A 17,935-nucleotide genomic window follows, 5' to 3' on the forward strand; every position below is an offset into this window, starting at 1 on the left:
TTGTAGATATATGCGAGGCCTGTTATTCAAGGATGAGCGGGGCAAACAAATGCTGCATGTAATGAGTGAGACGACAGTAATGTGTCTATATTTCTGTGAAATGCAGGGCTGTAATAGGTAACAAAGAATTCAGGTATACAGAATACAATGTCTGACATCAGTTAAGTACCATAAATAGCTTTTTTGTTAGCATATAGTAGACTGATATGCCAAAGCTTTAAAATGCTTATGGTTCCTTTGTTTTGGAGTAGGATATCAAGAACTGTGACAAGATGTGCAATCGAATGACTGGTCACTCTTTAGATCTGTGGTTGTAATGGGAATTTACCATTCTCTTAACTGGATGCACTGGAGGTGCACAAGTTTAAATTTCTGACATGCTTGAATTGTTCTGCTGGTCTGTAAATATAGTTAAAAGGCTGATACACCGTGTTGCAAGTTGAAGATTGCTAAGAAATGCAATGTGGTAAGCTTACTAATTGACAGGAGATATTTCCTTGCCTATTGATTTCTTTGGCTGACACTGAAATGAATCATTTATAGTTGAAAAGACTTGACCGCTCTTTCTAAATATCACTTTCAAAACATTCTGTGTTTTCCTTAATAGCTGATAAATTTGGGACTGTCTTAAGCTATTCCGTATCTTTGGCACAATAACCGTAGCTATAGAAACATACATACTAAGGAGATTCTCATTATTGATGAAATTAGTAGACCTTGTTAAATTATTTTTTCCAACTCGCGATGTGTTGGTGACTAATTCATGAAAAGTAGTTACTGATACCATTAAATATTTCTTCAGTTTTACTTGGGAATTCTGATTGTATGCCTGCAACCTTATTTTTCAGTAAAAATTAAGCAAGGAAGTCTGATCCTGGGGAAACTATCCTGCTTTGTTAATCTAAAGGTTTGTTTTACCTCATTACTTATCCATACAGCTTGTTTACTGGACTTGTATTTCTCTTAAATTAGAACAGAAATTCACATATATTCTACTTCTGAATTCCCTGCAAATCTAGATGTGTTCTTGTGCTTTCATCACTATGCATATCAAAAATTATTCAGAGGATCTCTTGAGTGTTTTGATTCTATTTTTGTTAGGTTCACAAGTATTCAAGATACGTTTCTTTTTGCCTGAAAGTGAAGAGTGAAATTTAATATATTGAGAGTACAATGAAAATAAATTCAGGTGCACTCCTAAAAATAACATGCATTGTATTTGTTAGCATTGGATGTTTTGTCATTTTATAACTGCAGTTAAATAGAGGGAGACCACAATTAATTGCAGAAGAAACAGTGGTTCTAAATTGTATAAATAATCTAATCCTATAGATACTGATAAAATGTGGGTTGTGTTATTTGTTAGCACTGAGTTGAAGAAATGTCTGTGAAAACTTGATGTATTCTGAATTTACATTTATGTATCAGAAATCAAATATGGGCACAGGTGATTACCAATTATCACCTAATAATGTCAGTATCAGAAGGAGGTGGTTAGTATGAAGTAGAAATAGCCTTAGAATGAAATTGTTTTCTTTTTAGACACGGGTTCTCCTTTCTGTCACTCAGCAGTGAGCTAGTGCCTTATGGGCTGCAAACCCAAGGCTTCATTTTTGGCTAGGCTTAAATAAGGTATAGAACTGAGGGCCAGAGAAGTCATGGCTACTTAGATCACAGTGTAATTGAATGCTATCTCTGCGCAGTAGAGGTAGGAAAGTTTCTGCTTTAAAATGCTGCTGGAGACTTACAGTTCTCTCTGATTTCTATTTGGCTTCTATGACTTCAAGGTGGATTACATGTTTGTTACTCATGCTACAGTAGAACACTGATTTCAGTGAATTAAGGAACCCATCAAAAAAACACTTGCTCGTTGAAGATCATCTTTCAGTGTTTCTGACTGGTGGCAGGCAGAATGCCCTGTGTGCAGGCTGGAGCCACTGAAAGGCTGCACCAACATCATCACCAGCTGATGAATGCACCTCCAAGTAGTGCCAGGTGTAACCAGAGCACAGCTCTTTGCAGCTTTTGGGCTGGGTCCAGATGTGCCTCTGAAAGTAGCAGGGTCACCATATACCGGACTGGTTTCTATTGGGCAGGTTTGAGCTGCCAGTTTTACTTTGTCCTGACGGTTGCAACAGAACCTCCTAAGGACTTCTTAGGACTCAAGAAGCAAGACCAATATCTACCAAACCTGTGTCCTTAACATTAGCTACAAATAGGTTGTTATTATTATTATTATTTTTTAAACTGAGCAACGTTACTGTAATCAATTGTATGTGACTGGAAATCATCTCATTTTTCAGTTAGGAAAGGTAATACTATTACAGATAAGGAAATAAAGTCCATCGTGGATTTGGTCACAAGTGAATTAAAAAGCCTAAGAATGTATTTTCATCTTTTCTTTGGAAAGAAATAATAATTCTGTAAGCTCTAATGTAGTTTTATGTATTGATAACTGATAAATTCTTCAGATAATACTGACTAGCAAGTTTATCCAAAGTACTGATGCTTTTATTAAAAAAAGAACCAAACCATTTCTTCTGCCTAGATTTCTTTTTTCTGGGCTTCAAGCAAACACTGGGCAAACTCAAACTTTTTATTATTATAACCTTGGTTTTTTTCCCCCTCTAGTTTTTTCCTCTCAAAAGTAATTTTCATTCAACCTCATGAGCAGAATTGTATTCTTTGTATTATGTGGGTTCTCTTTGGATGCTAATATTTAGTTAATAGCCAGTGACAGGAGTCTGACAATGCTACTGTTACGTTAAGGCATTATGATATATAATTTTTCTGCAGTGTTAGATGTAATAAAATACTGTCTTTTCTGAAAATGTATTTGTTGTGAAAAGACATAAACTATTTCTTAATGGGCAGAGTTTTGCAGAAGGTTGAAAAGCTCAATCTATTAAGAGATAAAAGAGATAAGTGACCAAGAAAAATGTTTTTGAAGATACGAAAGAGCTTTCAATGAGCTTTTTTTTTTTTTTTTGGCTGCCGTACATGATAACAGTAACATTTGTTTGGAATTAGGTTGCTTAGAACATCGTTTTCTAAACAGGATATAGTAAAAATAATATATTATTTGTTTCATTGTGGAGTTCCCTGTAAAAATCACCTTAAACTTTGGCAGTGTTTATCTGTAAGTAGAGAAAGAACAGTTTTAATAGATTTCTAATAATTGTATGTTATAACGTTCAAATTTGTTCATGTATATTCTTAAAGAAGATATTACCTGAGCTTTCACTAAATTCCAAGTTGGTAAAAACTTATTTACCAACCAAATTTATTCTCTTGTTGTTGGGGCTTTTTTCAGGAGTAGGCAACATTGGCCATGAGAATATAGCTTCATATTTTTGTGCAGTAGTTTTTAGTAGGGACTAAAGAAACCAGGAAGGCCTTGGTTGATCACATTACTTCAGAAACAGGAAAATGTTTTGGAAAATCTCTGTTTTCTGACTTAAAGGCCCTTTTTGCTTGTGGAAACAAAATATTGATTGGGATGAATACTTGTATAAGGTTTCTTAATCAAGGAGGTTACCTAACACTTCAAATGCAATGTAATTAATTACACAAAGTCAACACGATGTTTGCTTGTGTGGATTTTTATTTATTCTCAAAGAGCTATCAATAAATCTTCTTAATAATCTTATAGTCTTAGAGCCAAAAGTGGGTAGTTGTGCAATTCTTTCTAATATCCTTGAAAGTGCTAAGAGGATTCTAGATGATTTCTGTAGGAGACCTTTAAAAATATATGGAGTTTTCTTTCTAAATGAGACTCCAGATTAATGCAGGTTAATATTTGTTTGCCTTCAGGGAAAAGTCAGTTGCAATTGGGATAATTAAGATAAGATCTCTGTGTGTTAATAGGATAATTAATAGTATGTGCATTTCTTGTTACAAATTAGGGTCTTTTTCCACATACCAAAAGCTGCCTGAGATGTGTATTATTACTACTTTGTGGTTTAATTTCCTGTTAAGGCATTTGATCAGTAGTATCGCAAACTCTGGTACATGGTTTGCTTTATTGCAATGAGTTGAAGCAATGGTTCATTGCAAGTGAAGAGTAAGTATTTAACATGTACCTGCAAGCCCGTAGGTGACTGCAATTTCTCTTGCTAGCTAATGAGGGCTGAAGTTAAACTGCTGAAAGCACATTAATGTCTGCAAATAATTAAAAAATATATGTAATGCATATATTTTTGTACACAAAAGCATGTGTTTATGCATACATGCTTATATAAATATCTGTTGCAATAGGAGAAAAAACCCTCAGTTGGAATGATGACAACTCTTGGCTTGCTGAGTCAGAAAATATAGATGTTTTGCATAATTAAATTTTATAGCTCAGCTTCTAGTATTTCTAGGAAGGAAATTATCAAATTTGATGAATGAATTATCATGCTAAATGCGTGTGATTATATTCTATGGAAATGAAGTTTGAATAATTGGTGTTGTTGCAAAATGGAATGGAATAATTTTATAAGTGCCCCATCAGGTATGCTGAGGCATCTTGTTGCAAATGAACATCAGTAATATTTTAGTGTCTGTGATATTTTCTTAAAGTGGTCTCATATAAAAATTAGTAACAAGTGAAGACCTTTTTACTGCGTGTACGTGGATATAAAGTTCTTATTGGACGCAAATAAAAGAAGCTATTTTGATTCCATGATACCTACTAGTAATTTGTGGTATCTTTGGTCTGTCTGTGGCTTTTTACAAGTTCCAAAGACCTTACGTACTTTCATCAAGCACCTAGGAAGTAACAAATGGTGCTCTACAAACAAATTATTGTATGTTAAGCGTGCCTTAATGATGATGTATCTCGAGCACATCAATTTCTAATCAAAACTTAGGCAGAAATAAAACTTCCAAGGAACGAATGGCAAAATCTGCAGTGAAAATGTTGGGATCAGAGATTCACCCTTTGACATTCGTGCAACCATTCTACTTCATGAACTGATTGCTGGCTTTGCACAAAGAAGTCAATCTGGTACGTGTTTTATTTGTGGATTGTATATGTGTACAGCCCTTTGAAATATTACTACAAATAGTTCTTGTACTATTACGATAGCTTAATTTAATGTTTTAAAATCTTTTTTAAGGTTTTTAAATGATCACTGGCTCTATCCTTTGGTCACGATAGACTGGTTTTGTTCATACTGGGAGCAGTCAGACTTATCAAGGTAGTTGTAGCTCTCTTTTAGGTCTCTAATTTTATCATTGGCTACTCTGCCACTTCCGTGTTACATCTTCCAGACACAGCCTGAGCAATAAGGGTCTGGATAGACAGAAATTAGCAGAGGTTAACTATTAACTCCAATAAGCTTGTGTTGTGAATAAGGCTACACTGTCATGCAGTGTTGACTTGAAGTTACTGAATCCAAACTTTATCATGTAAAGTAGTAAAACAAAGTAGATGAAGGAAAAGAGAGATGGGAAAACAACCTTAAAGAGCATTCCAGGGTCTTATTTTGAATTTTCATATTCTTTTTCACAGCTTTAGGAATTATTTATTGCTTTCTGGTATGTCTGTAAGTGCAACAAAAACAGCTTTGCTACTGTCTGTTAAAACATTGCATTTTCAAACCATTCACAAAATTACTTAAAGAAGAAACGTGATGAGTTGAGTGGTGTATAATAATGTTTCATTTATAGCTCAAAACCCAGCTTGGGAAAACAAAGTTCAAGAATTTGAACTTTGAACTTCAAAGTTGAAGAATTTGAATGGAATATGGGTCTTAGCTGTACAACAGTGCAAGGTTACAAATAATGCCTATTTTTCACTGTTATTTCAGAAGTATAATTTCTTGTACACAGAAAATATTAAAAGTATTGTTTAAGTCTTAAAATATTTGGGAAAGTCATTTGTGCAGACAGATGATGACAGGGTAGGTTACTTCGATACAGTTGGTTTCTCTGTGTGTCTGACTACCAGGCTAGATTTGCTTTTCTTGCTTCCTTTTGGATTCCTTTTCACATAGCAGTTTTTTTTTATTATTTTTCAGTTGTCAAATAAAGGTTTCATTTCAGAAGGTTGTTCAGGTGTTGCTGTTAACTGAAAATATAAGTGTACTTAGGAGACAATAACTGAGATAGTTGCCAAGAGTGCATCAAATGTATTATTGAAGCTTAATTGATCCATAACTCTAGATATCTTCCAGCTTTTAGAAGTGGAAATCCAAGTTTTAAGTTCTGTATGGTTTAGAAATTGTGTTCTTTTTTTTTTTTTTGCTAATTTCATCTTGATTGATTCTGTAATTTCTCACCATGATTTCATGAAGAATGACGTACGTTAAAGACCGTATTGCAATTATTGAGCAGACATGTGAAAGCTTCTTAAGAGACTCTGTCACTAATTACAACTCCATTAAGATGTTTTCACATCAGAACCCATAGATTAATGCATTATATTTCTACTTTAATGTGAGTCAAGCACTGTAAAGTTTAGGAGTGACCTCTTTACAGTTGGAAGGAGAATCTAAAGGTAGAGGTAGCTCTTTAGCTGCAAAGGTTTTAATGATCTGAAATGTGGATTTTGAACCTTTATCTTTGGTTCTTTGGGATATAGGGGAAAGGAAGGAAGAGGAGAAAAAGAGTGTAAAAATTATTTAAAAGATTTCATGAGACTTAAGATGTGCCTTTCCACACCTTGGTGACACTGGCATTGGCAAGAGAAAACAAAATATTTCAGAACATCAAATCTGGCTAAACCTGGAAGTGTGAATGCAAACTCACCTATATAATTGCTAACAAACCCACTCTCAGTTAATGTTTTTTACCTTTAGAATTAGGCAAATCAAAGAATGCTGTAGTTAAAATGCTCATTAGCCCCATTTGGAAGTCAGGAACTAAGGAAAGCTGAGGTGTCCTTTAGAAATATAAAGGAGAGGTAAGGAGACATAAGACTTCAACAAAGCAAAGCAAACACTGTTTGGGGCTTCCTCAGTCATGGTTAATGAGGCACCTGCTACACTGGTGTGAAAACTTGTGCTTTGTGAAGCTGCTAGCTTGTTGTTGAATGAGTGCGATGTGTTGTTTAGAGATCCTGGGTTGGTATAAGTGCTCCCTGGCCTGACAGTCATGTCTTCAATGCTCTGTGCAATAAAATGGGTAACCCTCACTCAGCACTGAAATACCAATCTAAGGCTAGTAGTCATTAGAAGATTTGAAATGCTCTCTAATGGCAGCAATTTCACCAGTCACATGAATTTCTTTTTTTCCATCTCTAGCTATTGAGAATTCAATCTATTACAGCAAGAGTGGCAAAAGTAACGCAGCACAGTTGGATCTGTGAAATAGAAAAACAAATATTAAAATACATACTCTTTTACATCACGTGGAAAAAGAACATGAATTAAAAAACAAACAAACAAACAAACAAAGTAGGGATCCAAAAACAGTTAACAGAATCAAATAATTTTCCATCCATGTATTTAACCACCCATTGGTTTGGGGAGCAAAGCAGTCCAGGTCTGAGGTATTGGCTGTGGGCTTGGCTCCTGATGGAAGCCTGTCCACAGATACAAGCAGTACAGGACCTCTCTAAGGCTTTGGGGGCAACCTGCAGGAGTTGCTGCATGTAACTCAGATGTGCTGACAACACAGGCTTCCTTCTGGCTTCCTACAGATTGAAGATTCTCTGATTTAGCTTAAATCCTTTACTTGACCCTAAGTCACACCGAATATTACGCTCGTGTGAGTAGGATTGTTGAGTAATTACGTAACTTTTAAGCTGTCAGTGTAAATGGCTCAGGATTGAGTAGAACAGTATTTTTTTGTTACAGATGAGGAGGACTAATCTGACAAAGCTTCCCTCTGCCACCCTCACATTCATTCTACTTTGCTCCTGTTCCAGTTGTGCATTCATACATACCTGGATTTCCAATTAATCATATTTTGTCTGCATTGTTTTTCAGCAATGCATTAGAATCAAATCAAAATATGAGTAGCAGTATTTATACCTTTTTTTTTTTTTTTCCTAAGATTACTGCAGGTAAAAATGTTTCAGTTTGCAATGACATCTGTTTAATTTGAGCCAATATCAGAAAATATAAATTATACTTGGCATTTGTGACTTGGAATTAATTTTTTTGTCTTTCTTTTCTAATCAGTTGTAACTGCTTAGCAGATGTCTTGCATCAACCTCTGACTGCTAAACATTTAAGATGAAAGTGAGGTGGACCTGCTGATTTGGAAAAAGATAATTAAAATCCTTTGTTGACAGCATAAGTAGGCATAGAGCATTCCAAATAATGGAAGTATTAAGCACTTCATCAGATTAAAGTGTTTAGAATTTTGAATATTCAAGATATCTATTAAATATAGCTGCCATCTGTCCTTGACAGGAACTCCAACATCTGCTCAGATGTGGACCTGTGACCTCTAGATAAGTTTCTATACACAGAAAAATACTTAACTTCCTACTCTGACCTTCCATGCACAAGACATGAGCCATGGATTTGTTTCCTAGGGAACTAGTGGCTGAGAAAAATCTATAATTAGATCTGTGAGTTGTTTGTTACAAATGGGAATTGGGTGCTAAGCATGTTCCTAAAGCATCTAGAAGTATGACACTGACTTCCTATAAGGGACCAAAATGGGGGAAAAAAAAAAAAAAAAAATCCTTACTCATAATATTGCTTTTTTAGTACCTTCAGTTAAAGAATTTAATGTTTTTGATACAATACTTATTCCTCTATGTTCATCTTAACTGCAGCGTTCTTAGAAGCCTAGACTTGACAGGTTACAAGTTAAAGCCAAATAAAATTAGACACAATCTTGCAACAAATTTCTTCAAACTAAAGTGAATCTTAATTTTGAAGACTGTTTTTGAGTGAATCATTCTCACCAACTCTATCTTGGTTTATTACTTTTAGTCCTTTCTTTTAAATATTCCCTGTATTGCTCAGGGCAGGTCTCTAGACTTCCTCTTGTTTTAGGCTGGGCACGGTACAGCCGAGATGCTGCTGTGCTGCTTTCAGCCCAGTGCTAGACCAGAGTGCCTTCTGATTTTCTGGGTGCTGCAAAAGTAGCACTGAATAACAAATCAAGTCTTTGATCTCACTGGGAATAGAGAACAATGAAATACCTGGAAGAAGATGCTGTAAGTTGTCTCTGCTTTTCTATTTTTCTCTTACTCCTCAGAGACTTTGCTCCATGTGTGTTGATTAAGTGTTACATATTCTTTCTTTGTCCTTAATTTCTGCAATTAGAAAACATCAAGTACTATCTCTGATGATAGGTTTGCTATCGAGCACCTCTGCAATCCAAATAATTCTTTTGCATTTTTAAAGACCACCTTTTGAGATTTTCTTCATACATTTTCATCAGTCACAGTCAGACCTTTCCTAACGACTAACTATAACCTTGTATCTACTTCAGCAGGTTGTCATTCAAAAGCTGATGCTCCTCAAATTCCTTCAAATAAGAGGATTTGTTGCAAGTTAGTTACCTAAGTAGCAATTAAAATATGATGATTAAATTGCTACTGATAAGCCAAATCAGCCAGCTGAAAATCCAGGGCTTCTGTGACATGCAGTACTTCCAGATGATTCCGTTCTGAGATTTTGAAAACCCATGTTTATAAATTTCATGCTGTCAGTAGAAGGAGACTGTTGTGTGCTGATTCCTCAGTCTAAAAGTCTACCTATCTAAAATTATCTACTTCTGAGGAAAAGGGAAAGTGAGAAGTATTTGTAATGGATCTCTTGCTCTTTATAAATCAAGAGCAAAGGGAAGTTGAAGAATTACCTCCCACAAACGACAACACACATCTGTATGTGTTCATGGAACTTCTATCTAAAAGCAAATGCTTGATGGTAGCTGTTTGTATTGGTCAGATCCTCAGGTTTGGTAGATGAGGCCTGCAGACCTCAGTGCTGCAATGGCTGCTTGGAGGGAAGTGTTACATCTGTACAACAACGAACCTCAAACAGGAGGAGCCCATGGGTGCTCAGGGCTTCCACAAACGTACAGTAATTATGTTCCATTTGGGAACCTGTGCATCTTATGCAAAACTGAGCTGAACTTTGAGAAGTCTACGCATAATTACAATCAAAAGCCATTCTGTTGAGATGGTATGTTTTGGATGAATATGAAATGTCCTGTTTGTGTTGATTACTCCAAAAAGAGCTCTAAAAATGAGCGCTGCTGGTGAAAGCGCTTCAGCAGTTGCTGATATACCGTGGCATTTTCATACATTAAAACATTATGTTGACAAATCTGTCTATGGAATTTATTAAACTTGGCAAACTTCAGATTCAGAATTGTTTTTATTATAGTGACTGAAACCTTGCATTTGCACTGCTGTAATGAAATGATAGAAGGATTGCAAGTTCTTCCCAAAGCACAGCCCCCGTTCCACAAATGTTTAAACATCTGCATCACAAGTGCTGCAAGTTCTATTTTCTTCATGTACCTGAAGTTCTAAATGTGCTACCTGGCAGCAGTGCTCATGCAGCAATCTTTGGATTGCTTCATGCAAGGAACAGTTGTGCAGCCTGCAGCCCACCATCAGTCCTGCAAAGTAGAAGCATGTCAATACTGCGTACTTTAATTTTAACAACATTGTTCCTTAATTTGGCACTTCCTATAATATTTTATAATATTATAAATATTAGGTGGATGGTTGGAATGGATGATCTTGAAGGTCTTTTCCAATCTTGGTGATTCTGTGGTTTTCCACCATAAAGTTCATAAAAAATCCCATCCACTGAACTTGATGATAGTAGTGTACGATCTTTCATTTTCATAATTTGTTTTAATTTCAGCTCCTGGTTCTTTTATTCCCACATTATGTCTGCATCACTTAGTGTAAAATCTTCCCTGTTCAAGGTATTTGTTCACCCAGCAATCAATACCTCAACAATTCTACGTGGCTGTTAAAAAAGCTTCAGTTTGCAAACATCTTGGTACAGTGATCGTATGTGTGGTCTTGTGTGAGAAATGTTTTTCTGTAGTTTCTAAGAGCTAAGTAAAAGAACCAATACAAAAGAATGCAAATAAGTACCAGCTGATCTTGGTAAAGAGGGTTTGCCCAGTAGATATTTGTGCACAAAAATCCAAATCTGTTTTGGTTATGTATTTCTTACAGCTTAAACTGTGTCTTGGAGATCTGACATAGGATTTTAAGGTTAAAATAACTGATTTATGGCTTTCTTTGCTGAGTTAAATCAAGTCTTTCATCTTCTGTGCATATACCTTTTGTGTTCTCTGGGCAATGTATACATTCTTATTAGGACTGTCGACAAGCAATGAGTAATTGACTGATATGCATTTAAACACTGGGGTTACAGCATGTGATCTAGGAGATTTATACAGCTTTGAAAATCTGTCCTTGTACATAAAATGAGGTTTGATAACTGATCTGGAACTATATTCAAATTCAGAACTGTGATACTGCCTTTGTTACTTAATTATATGAGTATCTTTAATTGCTGATGACTTTTCTGTTGTACATTTGAGTTTGCAAATATTATTCTAACAATATCAATTTAGCCTGTGTTATGGAGAACGTATTGAAGGAGATGTATTTAAGTTAATAATTATTTTTTAAGGTTGGTGATTATGAAAGGAAGTTTTAATGGACCTGACAGCAAGGCTTTCTTTCTGAATAGAAAGAAAATGTTGCATAAAACACATAATGTTGCATATAGCTCACTTGTTTTATCCCTGGTTACCATGAACAAAGGACACAGTCATGTAGAAGAATTTTAGAACTCCTGTTACCTTTATTTTTTTCAGTAAATCACCTGGAAGTTCGTGAGCATCACCCATACATTGAATCCAGCAAATTTAAATGAATTACTTTATAACCACAAGTACTGTATGTTTGTCTGATGGTGATGAAGAACTGGGTGCTGGTTTGGGCTTTTGAATAAGGACGAGTATTTTGTATTTATCTTTATTTGGATAATGCCAAGCAGAAAGAAGTCACAGAAGTGACTGAAGCAAACAGTGAGACTGTTGAACATGGATGATGCTGTTAAGCACAGATTTGTTATGGCTGCAGAACAGCAAAGTCTCTCTCTGGGGGTAGTGTGCTTTTTTTCTGCTTCTATTTCTCTTCTCTCGAGAACACGGGTTTACTTTTGTGGTAAACCTGTAACAAAAGAGATCACAATGTTGGAATGAGTTTAGCTGGAGGGGAAACATAATGTCAGCAGAAAAACAGCACTTCGTAAATATGTGACAGCTATGGTTCAGAGAAAGGCAGATTCTGTCAGCTGAGCACCCTTCTGTTTTCTTGGAAGTGTCTCTCAGATGGGCAGAAGCCCACACTCTTTGCCTTTATGGAAATAGTATTAATAATAATAGTAAGTGAATGCTGTTTTGTCTTGGATGCTATATAAGTGGTTCTGACATTGATCCCTTCCATTTCCAATGTGTTTGTTCTCTTGGGCATGGGATTCCTGTTGAGTTGGAAGATGCTGGTAATTCCTGTTGGGCTGGGGGAGTGAATCATGTTTGAATCTACACTGTCCTATGAGTCCTGGAGGAGGAAATAGCCTTTATCAGTCTATATTACTGTGGGATGTTCAACCAGCATCTGTTGTGCCTGTTCTGTCTGCCCATGTTGGGTTGGGTTGGAAGGGAGCTTTGAAGACCAGCTTGTCCCTAACCTTTGTCGTGGGCAGAGACCTCTGGCTGCTCAAATCCCCAGCTGGGCTGACTGAGTGTTTCTAACAGTGGGGCAACTCACCAACCTCGAATGAAGCAGCTTTGTAGACAAGAAATAGTCACTGTTATACGGTGCAGATGTTTCCAGTATTAGAACCTGCTCTGGAGCTCCTAAAGCTGTGAACAAATTTGGGAAATAAGTGTTTCTGTCTGGACTGTAGGAGCAGCAACTGGAGAAATTGAAAAACAGTGTCCCAAAGAAAACATTCCAGCTGAAATAATCTGGCCTTGCTTGTTTGTTCTTCAGCTTGTAAACTGGGAGAGTATTGCAGTGTTAATAGACTGTAACCAAGGAAATTCTCATATGAACAGTGTGGTGTTTTAGACAATATTCATAATAGCAGTCTTACCAGAGATGTCAGACAACCCTCCTGTTCTTTCTTCTTTGCTCTCGTGGAAGCAGCAAACCATATGGCAAATTAAACCAGATTTTTATTAAACTCCTTTTATTAAACAACTGCACTGTTGTGAACTGGGAAATGCACTTTCTTTGAACTATGCAGCCATTATAGAAGCTTCTTAATTAGGAGATGTTAAGGTTCTTCTTTACATTCCTGGGAGTATGTAGCTCCCTCTTGTGGGTAATTATGCATTTGTAAAAAATCATACTTCATCAAGATTACTTTCTGTATTGCCATCGTTCCTCTCAAGCAAATGATGCAGTGGTATATGGAGCATCTCTAACCTGAATTTCTTATTACCACATCAAGCATGAGTTGCTGTGCAATAATAGCCTAAATGGCTAAATAGGTAGGAGAGAAGTGTCTGCACGTACCTGCTCCATGAATGTGCCTGCTTCCCAAGGCTTTGAGAAGGCTCAGCAGGCACATACAGTCATTTAGGAGAAGAAGAAGAAAACACCTGTACCTTTTTTACCTTCTGATAACTCAACTGTTCTTGTACATTATATACTGAGGAATGGTTATAGTTGAAGTTGTGATTCGTTGCATCTCCAAGGATTACAAACAGTTCAGGTACCAAAGAGGGATGCTGTGCCATCAAATTCAAGGTTAAATCTTTGTCAGATTTGGAGTCAATGTTTTTTCCTGCAGTCATGTTTTGCAGGGTATCTTCTTACTACCGTTATTATTACTTTCTACTACGAAGAATGATCTGTATGTGATTATCAGGGATTTGCTTAATAAATTCCCTTACAGCATATAAATAAAGCCCAGGGTTTGTTCTGCTTCCTTTCTATGGTTTGTTGTAACTGAGCCCTTTTGCCTACGCTGTGTCTTCAATGTGCTATAAACAGTTAGGAAATGTTTGACAGCTGTGCTGGATAGGACTGTTGTGCAGACAACTCCAAATTAGATTTGTGTGCTGGCCTGTGGCTTTGGTGCCTTTCAAATCCCTCTTATATTGCATGGGAAGGAGCACTTGTCTTCTTGCAATAAGGCTCAAAGATCAGGACAGGGGACGAGCAATTCTTTTCCCTACAAAGGTGAGCAATGGCCATGGCACTGATTTGTTAAAGAAAAAAGAAAATGTCTTTTTAAGCTTGATGTAACAAACAAACAGAGACTGGTCAAAGCAGGAACTGAACAGCCAGTAGCTTTTTGGTAGCAGCCATTAAGTTTAAGTTTCGTACAAAACCTGAAGCACAGCATTAGTTTGCCCTTCTGTCACCTGCCTCTGTGTTTTGTCTTGGCACACTCGAAATTACACGGGAAGAAAACTTCATCATTAGTGTTTCTGACTGGGAGGAAGAAGGAGAAAAGAAGGTGAAACAGTTTTTTGCTTTGAAATTTCTTCCTATCCCCAAAGGATTTAAGAATTAAAACTTTCTCTCTGAAAATGCTGATTTCTTATTTCATAACTTGTGGCTATTTTTTCTCAATTAAAGTGAAGGAATAATGATTATAGAGTTTAGTCAAAATCTTGCTGCCCAATAATATGCCAACCAGCACTGCTGAACCCACAGCAATAGGGCAACAAACCTGTATTTCCTCAGGGATGTTATTAAACACTCTGCATATTTATTATCTCAAAATGGGAACGGGTCCAGATTCCTAATGCTGTTTGTTCCTTTCTGTTCCTGAGCCGTGCTTCAGAATAGCATATAAATATTTGACTTAAGATTTCTGCAGAAACATTAAGGATATAAAATTGCTAGAAACAAAAGAACGTGAAACAGCAGTGGAAAAGAATGGCTTGGCAAGATTGTCAGCCTTAAAGGGCAAGATTAGTTTATAATCCTCCTAGATTCTGGTGTGCAAATACAAATTTGCAAAGCACGTAGTTTATAAGATACATCGTGTAGCTCTGCAAGTTTACATATGCTACTGTCAGTAATGTAAGACAGCCTTGAAATTGGATTTTAGGGATTTTTTCTCTTTGGGAAACAATGTAGTGATAGTAACCAGCAGCTTATGTGCATTCACGTGTATATATGGGTATCCAAAAGTTTGGAAGGTGGAGGAACTCCATCTGTGTGACTGAGCAGAGTTGGGCAGGATGTCCAGAAACTTTTATGAGATTTTTTCTTGGTTTAAAATCCTGGGAAAGGAAGTGTGTAGAAGGGAATCATTGAAAGAACAGCATCCCCAAAGTCAGCTGCTGTGATGATGAGGATTGCTAATAAAAAGGGTTGATTAATTGGAAAATAACATAAAGGTTGTTGTGAAATATGTATTCCTTATATGACTTGAGGAAATGTCTAATTTTTTTTTTTCTCATAGGATTTATTTGCAGCTGTTTTATTAATGTAACCGAAAATAGAAAAAGAAATAAAATGTCACATGTTAATCATGGAGTGAAAACAGTAGCATGAAATAACAGAAAAATTAAGTTGTGAAATAAAAGATAGTAAAGATAAGACAGCAACAGGCTAAGGGTTTTTCCATGGTTAGCTTTTCCATGGCTTAGCAAAAGAATTGCAAAGTGTTTTCCAAATGATTGAAACCATATTTTGTGTTTTCATATTATTGACAGGGAATGTATCTCAGTGTTACGATAATTGAAATTGCTTCTGTGATCATTTATAACATGGGCTCTAACTTCTTCTTTTCTGCCATGCAGGTCATCAGCAGTGAAGGGACAGAGGGAGCAAAGTTCCGACTCTCTGGTAAGGGAGTAGATCAAGACCCGAAAGGAATTTTTAGAATCAATGAGATCAGTGGGGATGTCTCTGTGACCCGACCCCTGGATAGAGAAACAATAGCCAACTATGAGGTGAGTGCTCATCTCAATTGGATCTCCCCTTCTGTGTTGGCAATATATACTTCAGAACGTGTGTGCATTAGCTATTGAAAGGACTGCAGTTGCTGAAGGCTAAATTACAAGCCACTATCCTGTAAAATTTCTAGTAGAACCAGTTATCCTTTGGAAATTGTACATGTGTGTATTTTTACACGCAATTGAAACTGCTCTACTTTCTGTGTGTCATTTCTGTCAGTTATTGTTAGTAGAAGTACTGTCTGAAAATCATTTATGCACTTGATTTGTGAATACAACATTTTGTTCAGACAAAAGGAGGTATTTGGGGTAAGCTGCCTCTAAGACACTGCGTGGTTATTCCTCCTTTTTTAAATTGCCAAGTTGTCAATACTGTTCATCTCCATTTTGCTGTAATGGATACCTTTTAATTCATCTACAGAGAGTTGTGTTGATATGAGAATGTTAGCAGATCCATCATTGCCAAATATATATCTTGAACAAAGATTGTACAAAGGATTCCTGTCCTTGTCAATAAATGCTACATGTTTCCCCACTGAACAAATGATCATAAAATGATAGAATCATAGAACTGATCTTGGATATCTATGAAGTAACTTCATGATGTCTTGAAATGCATAGAGGATCTGTAAATTCACATTTTCTCCCTAGCTCTGGAAATGTGCCCTCAGCTAAATTGCCTCTTGACACTTGGATATAGATGAGCAGCTGGAATCAAAATGGCTGAGATTTGTGAGGGTTGTGCCAGGAGCTTTCTGCCCCAGGATGGTGGGTCTGACCTGTGTGTCCTCGTGCAGAGTGCAGTGTATGATGCTCCAGCCATGCAGGGCATGGGGTCAGTAACAGTACTGAGTGTGTCCTGGCTGCCTCGTTGCATCTTCTGCTGTGTAGTAATCAATACTTCCACTTTCAGTGCTGTTTTCTCTCCTTTTCTGGAAGAACAATCTTGTTAGATGACCAGTTGTGCTTGTTCAAAAAGCATTGCAAAAATTTACTGTATGGTGATTTTTGACACTTTAACATCTACTTCTCCTCTGGGCTTGCAGAGAAATGTATGTTAACCACTTGCACAGGATTTATGGCAGTTGCTCCTGTCCTTCTTAAAAGAGAAACATTGCAGTTTCTCTTTATAATACTGTTTCTTGTCTTCATTTTCCAGCTGTTTCTTATTTTATCCATACTGGCTTTCTACCTTAATGTATTCAGTATAAACCTCAAATAGGATATTTTTTTACTGGAAAATCATAGTAGTCTTTTCAACCTAATGCATCAAACCACAAATGGCCCTCCTATCTGATGTGGCAAAGCACGCTCTTAAATTAAGACAAAAACATTTCCCTAGAGGAGCCTTTTTAAAGCAATGCAAATTATATACAAATAGTGCAGTGTAGTAGATTATCCAGAGCAATGCAAATGTCTATCCTAATAGGCTGCAGTGCTTCCTAACCTGTTATATCACACTCTGCTCAGCATGCTCCCTGGCATCCTGTTGTGCAAAACGTGGTTGAGAAGTTCTTTAGAAGGGGAACCCTCAACTTCATTTAGTCTGCCTTTGAATCCAGCCCATTTCTTTTTCCAATGAAGATGTGTCATGTTGTCAGGAAGGCAGTGGGATTTTTCCTTGATTTCCTTGATACAGTGAGAGATGAATTACTGTAAAGATTCTTAGATTTTGGTTTAAAATTTTTTGAACCTTTTCTTTCTTTTTAAATTTTTCTCTCCCAACTTCTCCCCCCTCCACAGTATTGATGTCCTTACAGATTAAGTTCAAAGTGAAGGGCCAACAAGGAAAGAACAGATCTGCAGGAAAAAAATTATATGTTCTTTGCAAGCCATCTTACCATCAAATATACAATTATTGGTAGGGCAGGGATAACAAAATGAAATTCATTTGAATTATTCCAGCTACACAGTAGGCTGCAGTGCATTAGCACTGACTTATTTCTTATTCTTAGTGTATATGTACTCAAGGGATGAGAATTAAAGTGTATGCTAATAGGACACAAAATAGAGCTTTGTGTTCATAGTATTTCATAGAATTTTGCAGCTTTTACCATCCATGTGCCTCGCAACATTTTAC

At 36.5% G+C, this 17,935-nt stretch overlaps 1 protein-coding gene across 4 annotated transcripts in view; it reads left to right on the forward strand.

The window, feature by feature from the left end:
• The window catches only part of CDH13 (cadherin 13), a 431,693-nt gene that overhangs the window by 190,549 nt on the left and 223,209 nt on the right, over window positions 1-17,935 (forward strand). For all 4 annotated transcript variants that reach the window (XM_010718092.4, XM_010718093.4, XM_085235261.1 and 1 more), the window contains exon 5: window positions 15,700-15,852. In XM_010718092.4, the coding sequence (XP_010716394.1) occupies window positions 15,700-15,852 (153 nt within the window). The remainder of the gene's footprint in view (window positions 1-15,699; window positions 15,853-17,935) is intronic.

The sequence above is a fragment of the Meleagris gallopavo genome, chromosome 13 (genome assembly GCF_905368555.1).
Source record: "Meleagris gallopavo chromosome 13, MGAL_WU_HG_1.1, whole genome shotgun sequence".
Taxonomy (NCBI): Eukaryota; Metazoa; Chordata; class Aves; order Galliformes; family Phasianidae; genus Meleagris; species Meleagris gallopavo.